Raw genomic sequence first — 21,739 nt, forward strand, 5'->3', positions numbered from 1 at the left:
AAAGACCATATTATAAAATACAAATAGTTTTGAAGTTGAGTTTGAAGTTTTAATTTGCTTTTGGAGAAAAACATCTTTAAACTTCAAATATAGAGTTTTGGAAACTTCAAAATAGCGTTTTTTTTTTATATGGTCTAAAAGGTTATTGTCAAACAAACATAATCAAGAATTTTTTTTTAATTCTATCGTTAATATCCAACAAATAAATATAGATTCTATATTTATAAGGATTTGCTCTCGTTTATTTCTATACTCACTAAAAGTAAAAGGCCATGTCAGTTGGTTTTGCCTTTATCAAGCTCTCACATTGCATCAAGTTAGTTATTTTATTGAAAAACTCAATCAGCAATAGCAATACGGTGATCAAATATACTTTCTTTTTGATAAACTACAAAATGACTACTTCACATCGAATATGAGTCCAAAAATAAACGAATACGACAGACCGACAATGGATAGTAATATAAAAGTCCATACTAATAATACAAGGAACGATTTCCTTCTCTATCCCAACTCCTATATCTCCAACTCTGCATATCAAAATTTGGAAAGTCAAGAAGAACATGAACAACAAAAAGATTGTCACACTTCTGTCTACTACATAGGTTTAGCATTAATTAAAAACATAACTCCGCAGTCAAACCACTAGTAGTATAAATAAGATAGATTTGAGTTGTAGACTTTGGATATGGGCCTTATAGCTGTTACGGCCTTGGGCTTATTTCTCCTATAACGCTTAAGTTTAACCCTAGATAAACTTAATAGGCTGCATTCAGTAACCTAACACTCCTAATTATTTAACCACCAGACTACATATGCACAAGATTCAAATGTGTCGACGCAATCAAATAATGCTGAAACATCAGGATAAATGCCAATATGGTCTTCAGAAAGTTGTATTGGCAAAAGAACTGTAAACAGAAGTTAAATTGTAAGCAGAAAATGGCGACATGATCCGAAAGCTTTGATATGTTGAAAGAGTATTATAAATAGTTTTAGTGAGTCTAAAGTTTTGACAGCTCAACCACTTTAGTAAACATTTAGTACAAAGGAATTAAGTGGTAAGGTGGTCCATGCATGTGTCTCGATGCTAACACGTAAAATGGAATATGGTTTCATTTAGACCTATGTTTCTATACTGATTATTAATGGAGTATAGTATTTTATTATATTAATGGCTTAGCGTAACATGAATCAAGCGAGAAATGTGTAAAACTCTAAAATAAAAGACAAATTATCAATCAAGAATATCTCATCGAAACCGTCTCAAACTAAATGGAAGCTATGTAGAAAATTTATATCTAAAGAATGGAACATTTGAATGGAAATAAAAACGGCAAACGGAGCCGTATATGTTGCCGGCCGCCGGAAATAAATATGAAAAAGAACGGCAAAACAGACAACAAAGTTATGGTTTGGATGATTTGATGAAAACATAATGGAAACTAGTCAACGTCTTGTAACATGCCATGTGATTGCCAGCTTCATATACAAGCTCCGACACATATGATCATGCTACTGTTCAAATATTAATATTAATATTAATATAGTATTGTTTTTAAGAGATTTTAGTATAGTTAACTATTAATGCACGTTATATGGAGGGATGTACAAATCCCCATTCATATAATTGGAACAAAGTTCCAAATCGTGCAGTAGTCACTAATTAATCTTCAATGACAGTACTGCTAGAGGCAACAATCTTATCTGATGATTGGCTATGTGAGTCAACAACTTATATAGTAGTACTAGTTTTGTTTGGTGGTGCCCTTTGGCCTAATTTGTTTTTACTATTTAACATTCCAATACATTCTCATATTTAAGCTTGATCGAATTCAGAGACATTGTCTACTCCAATCCGAATCGGATTTAATAAACAAAGATTGAAAATACTAAAAAAAAAAAAAAAAAAAAAAAAAAAGATTGAAAATACTCATAAAACGATCTATATAATTGAGTTTTGTAAACTTATTTACTTTTATTTTGTTCATGTCAACTAAACTCGAAATTCATTTAGTGGCAGAAAACATATTCTGCGGATGTTTTGTCTCTTTTATACAATGACTTAATGATTTAACTATAATCCAAAGACTAGCTTAAAGAATACTTTTCAATATGCTTAAAACAAAATTTGCACTTTTTGTTTTTTGTACATTCCCTACATGGCATCGGCATGCCAATCCCTAATGATATTAGTTCACATATAAGGCTGGACCATCGGGTAAACGAACCATATCTCCAACCAAAAACATTTAACCCCAGAAATGTAGTTATTTAATTAAGAATTTTTTTTCTGTTTGCGATATCATTTATACGAGGCTTGTATCAGTTTTAATGAAACACGGTACAGGTAGAGTGGTATAGAACTAATACCATATCAGTAGACAGTAATTCAATATGGACCATTTGTGAAGATGATTACACCTAATTATTTTTATTTGTATCTGATTTTCCTGTATATAATAATACGTACTACATGTAAGAAATTTATTCGATTTCAGCAACCGTCTTTCAAACCCTAATTGTCTGGAACTGGAAGCACCCAACTTTGTCTTCAAAACCTTAACAATTGAATTTAGATACATCACATATTTTTTCCTGGTACATTTTCATCATACGTATAGTTGATTTATGGATAGAAAAAAAGTTAAAATTGAATTGTATAGGGTCTTAGTAAAATGGTGTCCTACATTTTTAGGGGGTCCTAGCTCCGACCAAGAAAATAAATACTTTGGATTTATCCCTTAATGAGACCAAGGCGTAATAAAAGATAAGCATATCTACTACTTTTACCATCTTGGGTCACTTACTGAAATTGGCAATATCTTTCCAACTTTCAAATATATACTTATGTTTCGGGAAATTTTCTTCTTTTACTAAACCAATGAAAAGATAATAAATATTTTGAAGTTCGAAAGTAGGGGTGTTCAATCCGGATATCGGTTCGGTTTTTTTCGGTTTTCGGTATTTCGGTTAGTAAAATATAACTACCATTCTAAATTCATATTTACTTCGGTTCGGTTCGGTTTATATACCGTCGGTTTTCGGTTTATTCGGTTTTATATCAAAAAACATAATTATTTTGTTTGAGATCATATTATATGAATTTTAGAGTCATATTGTCAACACAGTCATTTATTAAAAATATATTACATGTTCAAATAGATGAACAAAAAAGTAAAAATGCTTCTACCATCAAATAAAACAATCAATTCTATAACTAAAATCAAAGCTTGAAATTTTGAAAATAAAAATATGAAACAAAACAGAAACATAAAAGAAAAGTTTTTCTACTCTTTCATATTTAGTGTTCATTAAAGACAAATCAACGTATTGGATCCGAGAAGAAAAAAAGGATCCGTAAGAAAACTATGACTTAGTTTGAGCAAAAAAAAATTAAGATGAACACTTAGTATATAGAAAATATTTACGGTTTTGAATGTGACCAAGAAATGAAGAAAGAACATTTAATTTTTTATCTTCCTAAAAAAATATCACCATTTATAAGAAATATATTTTTCCTCTCATTCCTTCTCATTCTTTTTTTTTGTAGAATAATAAAAAAACAAAATCATTCTTTGATAAATTTGATAAAGAACAACCATTCTTTTTCATTCCTAATATTTTATTCCTATATGTTTCTTTTATATTTGTTCATTTTGTTCCCAGAAAAGTTACTAGTCGGAACCTACTTACGTAATTAAGTGAAACGTAAGATAAATACTTTAGTGAGACCTTCAGACCAAGACATATAAATAAAAAATAAATTTAACTGATATTCTATCATCTTGAATCACTTACTGAAAATGGAATAATAGCATTCAAATATAAGACTATGCTTCAAAAAATTTCGTCTTCTGAAAATAAATCGCTTGGAAAAATAGCAATATACTTCAAAAATTATTTTCAGGTGTTCTGTGATGATGGTTGATCAGGATACAACAACATATACAAAATCGGTTAAGAGACCATTTCCAATGTAGACTATTTTTATATTATAAAAGCCAGGGCCGTCTCAAATTAATTTTAGGCCCTGTTCAAAAAAAATATTAATCGTACATTTTATCACGTAATTTTAAAATTTAATAATTTTGTCTGATTTTTTTTTAATTATAAGTTCTAAATTTAGCATTATATCTAAAATTTTAAAGTTTTTTATCATAATTTATCTATATATTTTGAAAAATCCTTAAATTTTTTATTTTTATATTTCGGGGCCCTGTTCGACCGCTCCACTTGCGCGTGCTGTTAGACGGCCCTCATAAAAGCACACCTTCTTTGAGAACTTAGAAAAGCATATCATAGGAGCAAACCCATCACTATAGAGTTATTTTATTTCAAAATAAAATAAAGAAGAAAAAAATAGTGTTTCATGGAAATGTCCTAACAATTGCAAGTGAGTATTTCGGTGACTTTTCAACTGAGAAAGAAAAGATCGACAAAATAATCATATGATTTATCGACGCTTTCTGTGCCAAAGATGTTGATGAAGAATTTAAGTGCAAAATATAAATGGCCAAGAAAGATACTTTACGGAGACCGGAACTGTTGGGTTTCTCTCCTTAAGCCCAAAACTAATCAAATCATAATCAAGCCTTAACCCAAGAAGAAGAAGTATCTAGAGGAAGAAGAAGAGTGTGGAAGAAGAAGTGTGTAGAAGATGGAGAAGTCTCTAGAATTAGCTTGTAGCTACTCTCCCACTAGTATAAATAGGTGTGTTTAGTTCCATTTGTAATCATCCAGAATCAAGAAAAATAATAGAGAGAAAACATTTCAGCAAGAGTTCTAAAAGTCTCCAAGAAATCTCCAAACACAAGCTTTAGTAGAAAAATCCATTTCCTAAAATACGAAGGTTATCTCAAACAAAAACCGTCTACATTCCATCTTAACCTCTCGAAGAAAATATTATCCGCTAATTTTTCCCAACAACTGGTATCAGAGCAGCGTAGTAAGCTCTGATACCAGTAAAGATGGCTCATTATATGTGACTCAAGATTTTTATACTAAAGCTTGTGTTTGGAGATTTCTTGGAGACTTTTAGAACTCTTGCTGAAATGTTTTCTCTCTATTATTTTTCTTGATTCTGGATGATTACAAATGGAACTAAACACACCTATTTATACTAGTGGGAGAGTAGCTACAAGCTAATTCTAGAGACTTCTCCATCTTCTACACACTTCTTCTTCCACACTCTTCTTCTTCCTCTAGATACTTCTTCTTCTTGGGCTAAGGCTTGATTATAATTTGATTAGTTTTGGGCTTAAGGAGGGAAACCCAACAAATCTCCCCCTTCCCGACTTAGTCCGAAACCGTTGTCATGCCGGTGCCTATGCAGCAATCTTCAAACTTCTTGATCGGTAATACCTTGGTCATAAAGTCTGACCAGTTTTCGTCAGTGTGTACCTTGTTGAGATGTATGAGCTTCTCTTCAAGAACTTCTCGGATCCAATGATGCCGAATGTCGATGTGCTTCGAGCGGGAGTGAAACGTTGGATTCTTTGCTAGGTGAATAGCACTTTGGTTGTCACATAACAAGTTGTACTTGTCTTGCTTCACTCCCAATTCATGTAAGAAGTTCTTCATCCATAGCATCTCCTTGCACGCTTCCGTTGCTGCGATATACTCTGCTTCCGTGGTGGATAAGGCAACACACTTTTGTAGCTTCGACTACCATGAAACATCTCCCCCTGCAAAGGTAGTTACAAATCCTGATGTGGATTTTCTTGAATCTTTATCACCAGCCCAATCTGCATCGGTGTAACCGTTCAACTCCAATTTTCCATTGCCAAAACATAGACACTTCTTCGTTGTACCTCGTAGATAGCGTAGGATCCACTTAACTGCTTTCCAATGCTCCTTTCCTGGATTCGCTAGAAAGCGACTCACAACTCCTACAGCATAGGCAATGTCGGGTCTGGTGCACACCATAGCATACATGAGACTGCCCACGGCTGATGCATATGGGGTAGTCTTCATTTCCTCTTTCTCCTTCTCACTTGTTGGACTTTGCTTTGAACTTAGCTTGAAATGTCCACCAAGTGGAGTGCTCACCGGCTTTGCTTTGTGCATGTTGAATCTCTCCAACACTCTTTCAACATATCGTTCTTGGGACAGCCATAAAAGCTTCTTTGGTCTATCCCGAGTGATCTTCTTTCCGAAGATCGTCTACGCCTATGAGAAGAAAGCATATTCTTGATCTTGTGCATACTGGCGTATGTTCCATGTCCGAGAAATCCAATGGAGGTGCATCATATTTCGTCACCTTTATTGATGACCATTCAAGAAAGGTGTGGATACATCTTTTGAAAACAAAAGATCAAGTTCTCGATGCTTTCAAGGAGTTTGTAGCCCAAGCAGAACGAAGTACGGGTCAAAAACTCAAGTGTGTTCGATCTGACAATGGTGGAGAGTATCGAGGTCCCTTTGAAGCGTTTTGCAAAGCTTATGGAATCAGAATGGAGAAGACACCACCAAAGACGCCGCAACTGAATGGGCTAGCTGAAAGAATGAATCGAACGATCACAGAAAGAGTTCGGTGCATGCTCTCTCACGCTAAACTACCCAAGCCATTTTGGGGAGAAGCCATAAAGACTGCAGTGGACGTCATAAATCTCACACCATCAGTTCCTTTGGAAGGCGATGTCCCGGAGGAAGTTTGGTCGGGTAAGAAGGTTTCTTACAACCATTTAAAGGTGTTCGGTTGCAGAGCGTTCGTCCATATACCTAAGGATGAACGAGCCAAGCTAGACTCCAAGACTAAAGAGTGCATCTATCTTGGGTCACCTAGAGATGATTTCGGCTATCGGCTTTGGGATCCAGTTAACAGAAAAGTTATCCGGAGCAGAGATGTTGTTTTCTTCGAAGATCAAACAATCGAAGACATCAACAAATTAAAGAAACCAAAGCTAAGGGTTGTAAGGAATGAAGATTCTTATAAGCCCCAAGATCATGAACAAGTGATTGGAGATGACGGCGAAGAAGATCCCATCATGGATCCGAATGGTGATGAAGGTGAAGAAGAAGATCAAGTGGAGCCAGAGGAAGAACATGAGCCAAGAAGGTCTGCAAGAGAGACAAGACCATCTGTAAGATATTATCGAGATGAGTACGTTAATCTTACAGATGAGGGGGAGCCTCAAAGCTATGAAGAGGCCATAGGAGACACTCATAAAGATGAGTGGGTTGAAGCCATGCAAGATGAAATGCAATCCTTGCATGATAATCACACTTACGAGCTGGTGAAGCTACCAAAAGGAAAGAGAGCCTTGAAGAACAAGTGGGTGTACAGGTTGAAGTATGAAGAGAGAAGCTCAAATCCAAGATACAAAGCTCGATTGGTTGTGAAAGGATTCAACCAGAAGAAAGGCATAGATTTTGAAGAAATATTCTCTCCAGTAGTGAAGATGTCCTCTATCCGAGTGGTTCTTGGTCTAGCCGCAGTTCTAGACTTGGAGATTGAACAACTCGATGTCAAGACGGCCTTTCTACATGGTGAACTTGAGGAGGAGATCTATATGGAGCAACCTGAAGGATTCAAGGTTCCAGGAAAAGAAGACTTGGTGTGCCGATTAAAAAAGAGTCTTTACGGCCTCAAGCAAGCCCCAAGACAATGGTACAAGAAGTTTGACTCCTTCATGGTGGATCACAACTTCAAGAAAACCAAGAATGATCATTGCGTTTTCATAAAGAAGTATGAAAGCGGCGACTTTCTCATATTATTGCTCTATGTTGACGATATGTTAATTGTTGGCCAAGATCGCAACAAGATAGCCGCATTGAAGAAAGATTTGGGAAGGTGTTTTGCGATGAAAGATCTGGGGCAAGCGAGACAGATTCTTGGAATGAAGATCACTCGGGATAGACCAAAGAAGCTTTTATGGCTGTCCCAAGAACGATATGTTGAAAGAGTGTTGGAGAGATTCAACATGCACAAAGCAAAGCCGGTGAGCACTCCACTTGGTGGACATTTCAAGCTAAGTTCAAAGCAAAGTCCAACAAGTGAGAAGGAGAAAGAGGAAATGAAGACTACCCCATATGCATCAGCCGTGGGCAGTCTCATGTATGCTATGGTGTGCACCAGACCCGACATTGCCTATGTTGTAGGAGTTGTGAGTCGCTTTCTAGCGAATCCAGGAAAGGAGCATTGGAAAGCAGTTAAGTGGATCCTACGCTATCTACGAGGTACAACGAAGAAGTGTCTATGTTTTGGCAATGGAAAATTGGAGTTGAACGGTTACACCGATGCAGATTGGGCTGGTGATAAAGATTCAAGAAAATCCACATCAGGATTTGTAACTACCTTTGCAGGGGGAGCTGTTTCATGGCAGTCGAAGCTACAAAAGTGTGTTGCCTTATCCACCACGGAAGCAGAGTATATCGCAGCAACGGAAGCGTGCAAGGAGATGCTATGGATGAAGAACTTCTTACATGAATTGGGAGTGAAGCAAGACAAGTACAACTTGTTATGTGACAACCAAAGTGCTATTCACCTAGCAAAGAATCCAACGTTTCACTCCCGCTCGAAGCACATCGACATTCGGCATCATTGGATCCGAGAAGTTCTTGAAGAGAAGCTCATACATCTCAACAAGGTACACACTGACGAAAACTGGTCAGACTTTATGACCAAGGTATTACCGATCAAGAAGTTTGAAGATTGCTGCATAGGCACCGGCATGACAACGGTTTCGGACTAAGTCGGGAAGGGGGAGATTTGTTGGGTTTCCCTCCTTAAGCCCAAAACTAATCAAATCATAATCAAGCCTTAGCCCAAGAAGAAGAAGTATCTAGAGGAAGAAGAAGAGTGTGGAAGAAGAAGTGTGTAGAAGATGGAGAAGTCTCTAGAATTAGCTTGTAGCTACTCTCCCACTAGTATAAATAGGTGTGTTTAGTTCCATTTGTAATCATCCAGAATCAAGAAAAATAATAGAGAGAAAACATTTCAGCAAGAGTTCTAAAAGTCTCCAAGAAATCTCCAAACACAAGCTTTAGTAGAAAAATCCCTTTCCTAAAATACGAAGGTTATCTCAAACAAAAACCGTCTACATTCCATCTTAACCTCTCGAAGAAAATATTATCCGCTAATTTTTCCCAACAGGAACCTAATAAAAGATGATTTTGCTAATATTTTATCATTTTGGATTGAAAATGGTATAATATGATAACTTTCAAATACAATAATAATAATAATGTTTTAGGAAGTTTTCATCGTTTATAAAATAAATCAACTGAAATGTACTGAATATTATAAAATTGAAAAAAACAAATCAGAATAGTATTTTGTGATGACTAGGAATGGACATTTGGATATTCGGTCGGGTTTGGGTAGGACCCGATCAGGTCCAGATCTATCGGGTAAAAAACAAATCAGAATAGTATTTACTTTTACTAAAACCACTTGATTTTTTCCGTCAATAGGTATTTGATTAATGGGCCTAAAAAACTCTCATTACAAACATACAGAAGCCCATGAAATCGGGCCAAAAACAATAAAATTCTGAGCCGAAAGCCTAACAACGAAAAACCCTAGAACCCACGAGGCTTCGCCACTGTGCGGACAAACGCTGTGGTTCCGACGTCGCCCTCGCTTTGAAACAACACCGGGAACCAACCGTCGGTTCACCCGGATCCACCAGAGCTCACTGACTCCACACCATCACCACCGCAAACGTTTTTAACACAAGTGATCCCAATTTCGGAGAGCATCAATCGACTGATCGAGATATCATCCGTCACCATTCATCGCAATCACCGAGAGGAAAACTTCGCGTGAACCATCACCGTTAACCATGGTCGAACTTCGATCGTCCTCCGACGTCGTCACCACCAATCCAAACCAAACCAAAAGCGAAAAAAAAACTAAAAGGAAAGAAACATACTAAACCCTAAAAACGGAACTAGGGAACCAACCGACGGCGAGGCAAGGCATGGAACGCCTTCACCCCCTGTAATCTAGACCGACGGCGGCAGAGCTAAACGATGCCTCCACCTCTCGGGGACAGGAACCGGCGTCGACAGAGCTGGAGGAGCCTCTGCCTCCCGGAGACAAAACCAAATAGCCGTACAAAGAGCTTCACCGCGCCTTCCTCACCACGACCGCACCTTTACGCCAGAAACAGATCCGCCATGGACGGCCTTATTCCAGAACTCAAGCAAGGCGGAGGAGAGAGGGAACGATAGCAAAGCGAAGATCGAAGGCTTTAACGGTGGCTTGAGGGGCTCCAGTGACGGCATGCACGCTCACGCGCCGGCCGGTCACCGGACCCGAGTATAGATCTACTTTCTCTCTCTTTTAAGTAGATACGATTCGTAGCGTTTTCCTACTAAAACCACTTGATTATAATATAAAAGTAATTAAAATAGTTAATCGTTGCTATTCTGAACAAATAAGACAAAAACTACACATTAACTTTTAATATTTTAATTAATTGCTTTAATAATTTTGGAGTTAAAGTTTTAAAACATCATACAAATTGAAACAAAAATATCTTCAAAAACATCATATAAAAAAGAACGAAGAGAGTATTTCCAACAAATCAAAAATGAAATTCTATAAAATTTATACTTCTACGGAAATTGAAGAAAAAACATTAAAATGACATCTCTCTATAGATCCATCAAATCTATGTGCACATACGGTTTTTTGAATTCAAGAAGTTATGGATCTAAGTCCATAATTTATTTCGGCGAGGGTTAAAACCAGTTCTTTAATCCCAACCCACAACCGCTAAAACTTGAACCTGACACCTCTACCTTTTGAAAAGAAGGCTCTACCAGTAGAGTTAGCAGCTCTGGCCCAAAGTAGATGAAACACATGCTTCCGGCCCCAAATATTATAACTATTAAACCAGCCACATTTTTCAATAAAATACTTGCAGTCTAGTGGTTAAATGACATTAGCTATTATCCTTAGTGTAAGGGTCGAACCCACATTGCTACATATATTTATTTCATACATTTTTTGGTCTGGACTTGTAGCCTTAATAATTCCAGGACCGGCTCTGGTTAGCAGCTCCTAGTATTACTTTTTGATATACGCACACCCTCGGCGAATGCATAATTTGCGTAGACAATAGTAATCCACTAGCTTGAGTTTTATTTCAGCAGCTCTGAGTAAGAACTATTAAAATGTGTGAATAATATTTCTGAACAGTCTCATTCGACTGACCACAAACTAACTGCTAACATCATTTTCTCATACATTTCAGTGTGGGGCAATAAAGCCAACCGTGTTTTTATTATTCCAAATGTTTCCATTAAATATAATATATTTTCATGGTAATATATGTCTCACGCTAAAATCCATGAAAGCAGAACGTCCCTCTCCCTTCTAAGAAAATACAAGTTCAGATTCATGATAAAGTATTTCACACGGACTCTGCTTAGTCTTTACCATGGCTCAGCCATCTCAAATCACACTCTCTAATCACACTTTTGGAGGTGCACTAACGAATCTATATATCAGTGTATGCAGACTGAGTATATGTTACGTAGTTAGCTAGGTTCTTCATCACACAAACGTCCTACATTAGTGTGGAAGACGAAGGTATCCATATCTTTATCAACTTAACTATAGTAAAACCTCTATAAATTAATAAATATTATAAATTTATAAAATTTTCAGATCCCAAAATTAGATCTGTTAAAAATATGATACAAATTGATAAAATAATATTTTGTAAAAACTCTAAGTAAATATATTGTCCCATTAAAATTTAAAATTAAAATTTTGTATGTATATACATTTTATACATGAACAAACAAAACATTGTATTGTACGTTTTATATTCACAATAAGTTATCTTTATATTTTCTTAACATGTAATATATTTTGATGAGATTTAGTAAAATTATATATAAACCATATTTATAATTTATGAAACATATTTTATATACACCAAATAATATAGTAAAACAGTATGAGTGACGAATGTAATTTTTTTTAATTAATGTATATACACAAAATAAAATATTTTTCCTATTTTGAAAATAAATTTTAAAATAGAAAAATCTAAAAAATGATTGTTAAATTTTTTTAAACTTTATAAATTAATAAAATATTATAGTCCCAACATTATTAATTTATATATTTTTACTCTATCTTATTTATATGATATCAGTCACAATTTGTTTTTGTCGTGACACATTTGGTTCATAATAAGAATTTTGATTAATATTTATATGTAAATATAATTTGTAGTTTTTGTATAATAATAATATTTGTAATAATTTTAATATTTATTTATAGAACTTGTACAAATATATAGTGTTAAATAATAATTATATTTAAAATGTGAAATTTTGTATTAACAAATTATTGTTTATGATAAAATTGGTTAATACAGATTAACTTGATAAAATTATTTTTATCAATAATTAAGTAATTGAATAAATTTCTAAAGTTCAAATGTGCTTTAAATTATTATATATATATATATGTATATATATTAAAACATAGAAACATATTGTTGATATTGTTTTACTAAAATCATATTGTTGATATTAGATAAATCTTTTTCTGATTTCAAACCTTCCCGTGTTTGGATGAACGAGATGTGGCTTCGCTTTAGTTTTACTTTTTTTGTTTATTTTGTTTCCTTACATTTTTTCAAGTGTTTCTATACTTTAAAATCAGAAAATAGCAAAATATTTGTATATAAATCTTTGAACTTTTTTTTTTTGGACCGCATTGTTTACATAGTGATGAATTAGGAGCAGGTGTGAGTGTGTAAACAGTCGACATATTTTTAAGGTTTTAGTTCCATTTGAGTGCAAATACAAACTCTGAAACGTCGACGTTAACATAGAGAAACATCAGCGTTAACACAGAGAAACAACGACCAACATTTACTTATATAGTTCATGAGAGTTTGAAGTAATTAACCATAAGGACACTTCTAGTGGTTGGTTTCATTTTTATCTTCAAAATTTCATTTTCTTTAAAATGAAGAAAAAACAATGAAGTCAAGTAATGATTGCTAGCCCTTTTTTCAAAAAAAAAAAAAAAGTAATGATTGCTCTTGTAGTTTGCTTCAATTTTTCGTAAAAGAAATATTCCAAATATGTTTCTTCTCCAGTTTACCATTAATTATTAATAACACCTTCTATTTTTTTCATGTTTACTAATGTTACTCAATTATATTGTTTTAATAAAAATTTCGAACAATTACTATTTAGTATAAATTAAATATAATCATATTATAAAATTATTACATAACATAAATAAACAGACAAAGAATATCATATTTTATAACGAATTATATATATATATATTTCTATAAGTGATTAACAAAAGTAATTTTAAGCAAAAAGTAAGTTTATTTATCTTTGATTCTTTTTAATTGAGCTAAAAATTTTAGAAATGAATATTTCCATGTTTTTAATATAAAAAAAATATAATTCAATATATGAAATTAATTGGGTAATAGTAACGTAAACTTACTTTTACCCAATCTATCAATTGGGTAATAGTAATGTTACTATTACCCAATCTATCAAATTAATTAGGTAATAGTAATATATATAATTTATTTTGGCAAAAAAATAAGAATAAGTACAAGTTAAAGACCAATTTATTAAAAAAAAATTAATTTATAATTTAGAAAATTCATCTTAAAAAATTAAAATTTTGAATATCTTTAAATTTGAAGATATACTGTTCATTTCTTCATTTTGAAACAAGAAATGAAGAATTATTTGAGCAAAAAACAAAATTGAAATGAAGCAAAAGTGGAAAATGAAACATCATTGAAAATGGTATACGACTAACTAAGACTACGTCAAGGGTATTTTCATACTTTGTGATATCAAATCTGATTAATTGAGATTGTGTAGTTGGCATTCTAGTGGCTTAATCGTGGCCATGGAGCTTCTTCCCCTCTGCTTCTTCCAAATTACCCTACAAATATACTTAAAAAAAGAACTCAATGTAAATAAAATAACATATCTTCATAGTAACGAGTGGAGTGAACCGACTAGATCTACATCGAGTTATGTACATATATGCCCATGTATTTTTAATATTACCATACTTTTTAGGTTTACAGACCTAAAAAAAAAAACAAAAGAAAAAATTGTACAGAGACAAATTAGATTAGAATTTATACCTTCCAACATAAATAAACCAATAAGAGAATGCAAAGACTGGAAAAAAATTGAATGTTACTGAGTGATGGGTAGTTAAGGAACTTATGGTGTTAGGCTGTCCAAGAAAAGAAGCATCTAAAGAGTTCTTTGAGTACAACGTCTTAAATAAGAAAATGTCAGTCCCATTATAACCTCTGAAAACCAAACACACAAACACATTATACAATCTCTTCTTCTCTGAGATATAATGGGGAAAACAAGCAAGTGGATTCGAAATTTCTTAACCGGAAAGAAAGAGAGAACAAAAGAAAAGATTAATCAGAGCGAGCGTGGATTCACTTCTACGACTCCAGGCACTCCTAAAGAGAAACGTCGATGGAGTTTTAGACGTTCTTCTGCCACCGCGCCACCAACTTGTGCTTCTACCCTCAAAGATTCATCTCCACCGCCTCAACCGCCACCTCCTCCACAACCATTTGTGGTGGACAGCGAAGATGAGCAGAGCAAGAACGTTTCAGCCCCAGAGATTGCAGTGGCTGTTGAAGATTTTGCAGCAGTGAAGATCCAAGCTTGCTTTCGTTCTCATTTGGTAAAACTCAAAACAAACTCGAGCTTTTTAAATACTCTGTTTCTTTCTACCTTCAAATTTGTATTCAAGAGTTCATTTTTGGGGGCAGGCGAGGAAAGCATTAAGAGCGTTAAAAGGGTTGGTGAAACTACAAGCACTTGTGAGAGGTCATTTAGTAAGGAAACAAGCAACGGCTACACTTAGATGTATGCAAGCATTGATTACACTTCAAGCTAAAGCTCGAGAACAGAGGATTCGTATGATCGGAGATTCACCAACAAATCCAAGAACATCGAATCATAAAACCCGGATCCATAACATTTACCACGTAATGGATCTAACCCAGATCTCAAAATCTAATCTTTGACAGCACCCAGATCCCAAAGTTTCTGACTTTGACTCCTCTGTTTTTGCCTTTGCAGGAGAATGAGGAAAACATCAAGATTGTGGAAATGGACACTCAGTCTAAGTTTTACTCTCCAGCTCCTTCTGCTATAACAGATATGAGTCCTCGAGCGTATAGTAGCCATTTCGAGGACTGTAACTCGTTCAACACAGCACAAAGCAGTCCTCAGTGTTCCAGATTCAGAGAGTATTACAATGGAGATTCATTGTCTTCTTACGATTACCCTCTCTTCCCAAATTACATGGCCAATACTCAGTCTTCTAAAGCCAAGGCTCGGTCTCAGAGTGCGCCTAAGCAGAGACCTCCTGAGATCTATGAGAAGCAGCCGAGCGGGAGGAGAAGATCTTCGATGGAAGCACCGAGGAACGGTGTCCCAAGAGCTGTAAGGATGCAGAGATCTTCCTCTCAGTTAGGCAAAGAAAGTCAAAGTCATCATCATCATCATCATCCGTGGATGGCAATTAAGCTCGATAGATCTAACATTTCTCTTATGGAGAGTGAATGCGGATCTACCAGTACAATTATGACCAACAGCAACTACGGCAGACATGTTGATGTGAGTCTGTAACCGTTACTTGTTTCCCAAGAAATATTTTACTTGAGGTTAATCTTATGTTTATTGCTCTCTGGTTCTTGTCTATGTGTTGTTTTGTTTATTTCTTTCTTTTTTTAGTTGTGTTGTTTGAAGGCTCAGGAGAACATGTACTGAAAAGTGTGATTTAGAAACTAGTAAGTGATTTGATTGCTGGAAGAAATAAGACAAACTTAGTAACTGAAGAAGGATTCGTTTTCTCGATGATCAAAACTTCAGCAAATAACTAATCTCGATGATCAAAATTTCAGAAAAATGATACATTTTAATTTTATTGTTTTGTAAGACTTTTCCACGTATCATATCAGTATTTGATTAGCTAACGTAATTGCGCTTTAGTAATTATATAAATTTGGGGTCAAACAGACCATGCATGTTTCTATACGTTTATGTTTTTAGTGCGGCGCTGAAACGAGAGGCAGCATCAGGGAACTGTAATCCGGCAAGAATATAGCCCAGGTTTAGTCGATTTCAGTAGGGCAGCAAACAATATAGTAAAAAAAAGAATATTTAGTCAATGTGAAAGAACATTTAGTCAATTTTTATGCCTTCTCTGAAAAAAAAAAGAATATTCGAAATGAAACTCAAGGTTATACTGTTCAGTTTTAATTATTTAAAACTCACGGGCCAAGAAAAGTCTTTTTAGTTATACTTTTCAGTTTATTTTTGGTCAATGAGGATATTCAAAATGAAACTCAAGTTTATGAGATGGATAATAAATTATTTCTGCTTTACAAATATATCCACAACATCAAATCATATTGAAGAGCTGTGTAAACTGCAAGAGAATCCGGATATATTGCTATTGGGGAGCTAAGATAACATCCAAATATTGAATGCCTTTACCAGAAGTTATGGTCGGTCTTTACATGAGATCAGTGAAGTCATCAAACTTTGAGGTTGCTTCCAAGCCTATAAATTCGTACTCTGAGGATCCTGAGCTTTCGTAGTTCCTAGTATAGACACCTAATCTCAAAACAATCACCAAACTCAGGTTCCAAGTGAAGAAAGCGAGAGAGGTTTGCTTGCAGAGTCTATGTTTATTTACAAATAAACCCCTAAACATTTGCTAAACTCTCTTTTACGTCCTCGTCCTTTAGAAAATAGGTATTCCAACACTATTTGTAACGTAATATGTCAAAAGTACCCCTAACTATATTGTAGAATTACCCCCAGCAACCCGTCTTGTTCTTCAAGTCAGCTTTGATCTTATATCTCCAGTGACAGGAATCGAAGTTGGGAAAAGATCTAAGAAATATTGGCGAACAGATCTGAAGATGGAGTGCGTGTTCGGTCTCGTTGGTGATGGATTCGCTATCGTGGCGGCGGATACGTCGGCAGTTCACAGTATACTTGTGCACAAGAACAACGAGGACAAGATCATGGTCCTTGACTCACACAAGCTCATAGCCGCAAGCGGGGAGCCTGGTGACCGGTAAATCCTCCTCCTCCTCCGCCTCTCTATCTCTCTGAATCAGTACATTGGGTTTGATTTTTGGGAATGTTTATAATAATAGGGTTCAGTTTACGGAGTATGTACAGAAGAATGTGTCACTGTATCAGTTCCGAAACGGGATCCCTTTGACTACCGCTGCTGCTGCCAACTTCACTCGCGGTGAGCTCGCCACTGCTTTGAGAAAGGTGACTTCTTTTCCTACTTTGAGTTATGAGCTTAGGGGGGGGAGTTAGGGTGTCCAAGTTCTTTGCTTTTAGATGCTTTTATGAGATAGTAACGTTTTGGAATATTATTAGCAGATATTAAATTGTTGGAGGTAATTGATAATGTGCTTATTCGTGTGGTTTTGCTTTACTCTTTTGATACAATTTAGTCGAGCTTGTGTGTTATTGAGCCATTGGATTGAAACTGTTTTGATAGTTAATCTTCTTGTTTATATGATTAAGCCATTGGTTAGTACTGAACTTACCCTTCGGGTTGATTGAAGTAACAAAGTTGCGTATCCTTATGTCAAGCTTGATAAGTAATTGATCCTGGCTTTTGATTAGAATGTACAAAGACTAGGCAAAAGCTTGTTTACTATGATTTTGTGACTTGATTATGAAGTTCAGATACTCATGCCTAACTGACATGTGATCTTTTTCAACTTTTAGACATTGCTGAGCCCATGTATGTAGCCTTTGCTTAAGTTTGCTAATGAAAACTGAAAATGGCAATGGTAGAAACTGTATTACTTTTCCACAATTATTCTTCTTATCATCTTGAGATATCTCATTGCGTTTTAAATTCTGTTTGATTCCAGAACCCGTACTCAGTAAACATCCTGATGGCTGGCTACGACAAAGAAGCAGGCGCATCTCTATACTACATTGACTACATTGCAACTCTGCACAAGGTTGACAAGGGAGCATTTGGTTACGGCTCATACTTCTCTCTCTCCACAATGGACAGGCACTACCGCAGCGACATGTCAGTTGAAGAAGCCATTGAGTTGGTCGACAAATGCATACTTGAGATCAGGTCAAGGCTGGTCATTGCGCCACCAAACTTTGTGATCAAGATCGTCGACAAGGATGGAGCTCGTGAGCACGCTTGGCGTCAGTCTGTACAAGATGTCACCACTGCTTCTCTCTAACTCTGTTATGTTTGCTTTTTTTTTTCTTTTACTAAGCTTACATTTGCTTTTTATGTTGAAACTTCAAAAGCTTAGTTCCCAGATAATGATGCTATGATATTATATACTTTGAAATGGAAACATTTTTCTTATAAGAGAGAACATGCTATGCTTTTGTATATGGAAGGAAAGTAATAACAAATCGTATCAGATGCGAGTGAGGATACAAGTGGCCAAAGTCATGATGATGGTCGTGAGAAACAACAACAGGTTGCTGATCATTGGAGAGCCGTTGATGATGAGTTGTGGTGAGACGTTATCTATATCAGGCGAGAACTGATCGGAGATTGGTGGATCCTTAGCGGTTTCCGGTGGTAAGCCAAGCGATTGAGGAGAGGCAGAGTCTCGATCACCTGCAGAGATACAAATGAAGCTCAGTCTCAACCAAAACTCCCATCAAAATCGATTTTGTTTCAATACCGTAGTCAAAGGGAGACGTGAACTGGATACTCTGAAGCGGCGGAAGCTCAGGCGACACTGCAACACACAGATCAAGATCCCTATAGTGTTCAACACAATCGATTCAATTTGGATTAGAAGAATCGAAACTGAACCTGAGGGAGAGCAAAGAGACTCGAAAGATTCGTCGGAACTCTGGAATTCGGTACAGATCTGAGAAAGAGAAAGCAATCTAGATCGATCGAGCGGGAATCCGAGGATCATCGGCTGGCGGAGAAGATAACAGAGGCACTTTCCGGCGGCGGAATGAACAGAAGTGGAGAAAACAGAGCAGCAAAGAGCATCCGGCGTCTTTGAGATGTTGTTTGGCGGAGCCGAGACGTAAGGGATGCATGGAGAGAACATAACCAGCTCCTCCGAGCAAGTCGGAGCCGGTGGAGAAGAAGAAGGTCCCTGCGTCTCGGCCACGGCGGTTGAGGAGGTGATCGCGAGCATGAGGATGAATACGATGGTGGCGGCCATTGTCGTTGTTTCAGAGAGCTCCTTCTTGATGTCAGTTACAGAGATTAATGAAAGTGACGAGTGGAGACTCGCGTAACGATATCGTGGCGGGAAATAACAACTTGTTGAGGTCTTGATAATTCCCTGTATTTACGAATTTGCCCCTAGAGCTCGACTTTACCGGGACGAAGCAGGTTTTGGTTTGTTGAGAGGCTCTGAGTTGGCAGTGATCTGCCACTTATATGCGTACACGTGTGAAGATTAACCTAATTTCGGGTTCAGATGGAGTATCAAAGCTAATAATCTATAAAGGAGTATTAAAAAATCTACTTGTATAAAGTTGTTAGACCTTTTCATTTTTAACTTAACTTATTATAAACAATCAAGTTCTATAATAGCATTATTCAATAATACTTTTATACGTTATATGTAATCTGCTATTGTTACCCATATTTTCGTTCAACAGTTATTGGTACATATAACATTTGTCCCCGTAATACATATGTATTCCAATAATTTTTTTAATTTGTCTCTATTCTAATTCAGAAGACTAATATGATACATGAAACCGAAATAACATCATAGTCAAATATCAAAGTTCACCTAATATCATAGTATGATCAGTTTTTTAAAATTGTCAATATATCACCAATTTTCTTTATTAATGTATTTATGTTCGATGATTTCAGACTTGCAACTACATTCTTTTAGAATTCTGCAACAGGATTTAGATTGATTCATAGTTATAGTTTGAATTACATCATTCTCATGCACTATTTGCTTACATGGCATATTAATTTTTTCTTATATTAGAGCTCTAATGTAGATGACAATTGACAAACATACTACATTAGAAAAGGATTTTGGTGGAGCAAACTATTCAAGTGGACATGATAAAACCTTAAAACAAGTTCTCTGAGGTATGTTCATGTCTTCCACATCTGAGAATGATCTTTACAATTAAAAATATAATTGTAGCAGATTAAATTGAATATATTAAAGTTCAAAATCATCAACTGCGCATTTGAGAATATACTTTTCTATTCTCAGTATTTATTTACTAAATATTTTCTTAATATAAACCAAACATAGTAAAATGAAATCTATAAAAAAATATCACGGGTACATTTATACCAGAATTTTCGGAATCCTTTACCATATTAGGTTAATATTTTTAGCTCTTCAAAATAGTAACAACCAAAATATTAGGCGAACAAAATCTTAAAATAAAAGAAATATTTTCAGATAACTACCAAAATATATGCCGTAACCTAACACATTATTTAATATTTCAGAAAAAGATATCTAAAAGATATTTTTAACAATAAATTTTAGTTTTCTATCACCATTTTCTTCATTAAATTTAAATGATATAGTAAAGGTATTATCAAAATTATAAAAGAAAACAAATCATATAGTTTATTCAAATTTATGTACTATTAAAAATATATAAAAGGTTAATCATTTTAAAAACAAATATCATCAAATTTATATGGGTTTTTATCGGATAAACCAATAATGAAGAATTTTAGGAGTTTAACGGGTTATAGTTTTTAAATATCGGGTTTTAACTAAATCTGAACTAAATTATATATATGAATCACCATATTTGCAAGTTCGTCCGTGGATTTGGGTCGAATATGAAAATATTGGTAAACGTTATTAAAACCCCTTGAAATACTATTAAATTAGTCTAAAATATGCCAAGTAAATCTTGTATCTCATTAACTCAACCAATGTAACTCTTACAAAATATAAAGATGATGTTGTGACATAAGAGTTTACATATAAAATAGGGTAATTGTCAATAATAGCACATTTTGAAGTTTATGTCTCAAAAATGACATTAGAAGGAGAAAGTCACAAAAATGACATTCATTAAAGGGTAAAATATCCCTAATACCCTTGGTTTAAAATTAAATAAATAAACAAAAATAAATAAAAATAAAAATAAAAAATAAAAAAAATAAAAAAAAGAAATTTTTTTATAGTTTCAGATTATATGTTTTCAGATTCGAAAATTTTATAATTTTTTTTTTGAAATTTTTTTTTGAAATTTTTTTTTTTTGAAATTTTCTTTTTATAATTTTAAAATACTTTTTGAAACTGTTTTTAAAATTTTTATTTTTTATTTTAGTATTTGTTTTATAAAATTTTAAACCTTAATTCTAAAACTCCACCCCTTAACTCTAAACACTAAGGTTTGGATTAATTAACTCAAGGAGTATAAATGTATATTTACCTCTTTAATGAAACTTATTTTTGTGACTTTGAGCCTTGAGTACTACTTTGGGAACAAAAACTTGGTTTAGTGCTATCCTAGTCTTTTTCTCTATAAAATATCAAATAGAAAAAAATGATAAAATTATATAATTTTAAACAAAACATCATCTATATCATATGAATTTATAACTAAATAATGTATATTATAATCAAAACACTATTTCATATCATATTTTTACTAACTGAAAAAAACCCGCGCTTTCGAAACGCGGATCAAAATCTAGTTTACATTTTAATATTGCATGATCATGAATATTCTATCATAATTCATAAGT

General features: G+C 34.6%; 3 protein-coding genes across 3 annotated transcripts; 2 read left to right on the forward strand and 1 right to left on the reverse strand.

The window, feature by feature from the left end:
• The first annotated feature begins 13,012 nt into the window (after nucleotides 1–13,012).
• Nucleotides 13,013–15,850, forward strand: LOC103833471. The gene is made up of 3 exons (XM_009109554.3): nucleotides 13,013–14,674; nucleotides 14,763–14,981; nucleotides 15,076–15,850. The coding sequence occupies exons 1-3, from the start codon at nucleotides 14,333–14,335 to the stop codon at nucleotides 15,625–15,627; spliced, it is 1,113 nt and encodes a 370-aa protein (XP_009107802.1). The 5' UTR covers nucleotides 13,013–14,332; the 3' UTR covers nucleotides 15,628–15,850.
• Nucleotides 15,851–16,826: 976 nt separating this feature from the next.
• LOC103833473 (proteasome subunit beta type-2-A) lies at nucleotides 16,827–18,400 on the forward strand. Its single transcript, XM_009109556.3, has 3 exons — nucleotides 16,827–17,086; nucleotides 17,169–17,292; nucleotides 17,910–18,400. Exons 1-3 carry the CDS (start codon nucleotides 16,929–16,931, stop codon nucleotides 18,240–18,242), a joined length of 615 nt encoding a protein of 204 aa, XP_009107804.1. The 5' UTR covers nucleotides 16,827–16,928; the 3' UTR covers nucleotides 18,243–18,400.
• On the reverse strand, nucleotides 18,350–21,152 carry LOC103833472 (non-specific lipid transfer protein GPI-anchored 2). Its single transcript, XM_009109555.3, has 3 exons — nucleotides 18,836–21,152; nucleotides 18,702–18,758; nucleotides 18,350–18,634 (listed from the first exon to the last, which is right to left on the reverse strand). The coding sequence occupies exons 1-3, from the start codon at nucleotides 19,200–19,202 to the stop codon at nucleotides 18,429–18,431; spliced, it is 630 nt and encodes a 209-aa protein (XP_009107803.1). The 5' UTR covers nucleotides 19,203–21,152; the 3' UTR covers nucleotides 18,350–18,428.
• Between the last annotated feature and the right edge of the window lie 587 nt (nucleotides 21,153–21,739).

The sequence above is a fragment of the Brassica rapa genome, chromosome A08, assembly GCF_000309985.2.
Source record: "Brassica rapa cultivar Chiifu-401-42 chromosome A08, CAAS_Brap_v3.01, whole genome shotgun sequence".
NCBI lineage: Eukaryota > Viridiplantae > Streptophyta > Magnoliopsida > Brassicales > Brassicaceae > Brassica > Brassica rapa.

Bases quoted from the DNA above. Each gene is read 5' to 3' on its own strand.
- LOC103833471 (XM_009109554.3), top strand. From the start codon at position 14,333: ATGGGGAAAACAAGCAAGTGGATTCGAAATTTCTTAACCGGAAAGAAA. The intron at 14,675-14,762 runs GTAAAACTCAAA...TTTTGGGGGCAG, and splicing joins CTTGCTTTCGTTCTCATTTG to GCGAGGAAAGCATTAAGAGC. The intron at 14,982-15,075 runs GTAATGGATCTA...TTGCCTTTGCAG, and splicing joins GGATCCATAACATTTACCAC to GAGAATGAGGAAAACATCAA.
- LOC103833473 (XM_009109556.3), top strand. From the start codon at position 16,929: ATGGAGTGCGTGTTCGGTCTCGTTGGTGATGGATTCGCTATCGTGGCG. The intron at 17,087-17,168 runs GTAAATCCTCCT...TTATAATAATAG, and splicing joins AGCGGGGAGCCTGGTGACCG to GGTTCAGTTTACGGAGTATG. The intron at 17,293-17,909 runs GTGACTTCTTTT...GTTTGATTCCAG, and splicing joins TCGCCACTGCTTTGAGAAAG to AACCCGTACTCAGTAAACAT.
- LOC103833472 (XM_009109555.3), bottom strand. From the start codon at position 19,202: ATGGCCGCCACCATCGTATTCATCCTCATGCTCGCGATCACCTCCTCA. The intron at 18,759-18,835 runs GTTCAGTTTCGA...TGTGTGTTGCAG, and splicing joins GTCTCTTTGCTCTCCCTCAG to TGTCGCCTGAGCTTCCGCCG. The intron at 18,635-18,701 runs GTATTGAAACAA...GTATCTCTGCAG, and splicing joins CACGTCTCCCTTTGACTACG to GTGATCGAGACTCTGCCTCT.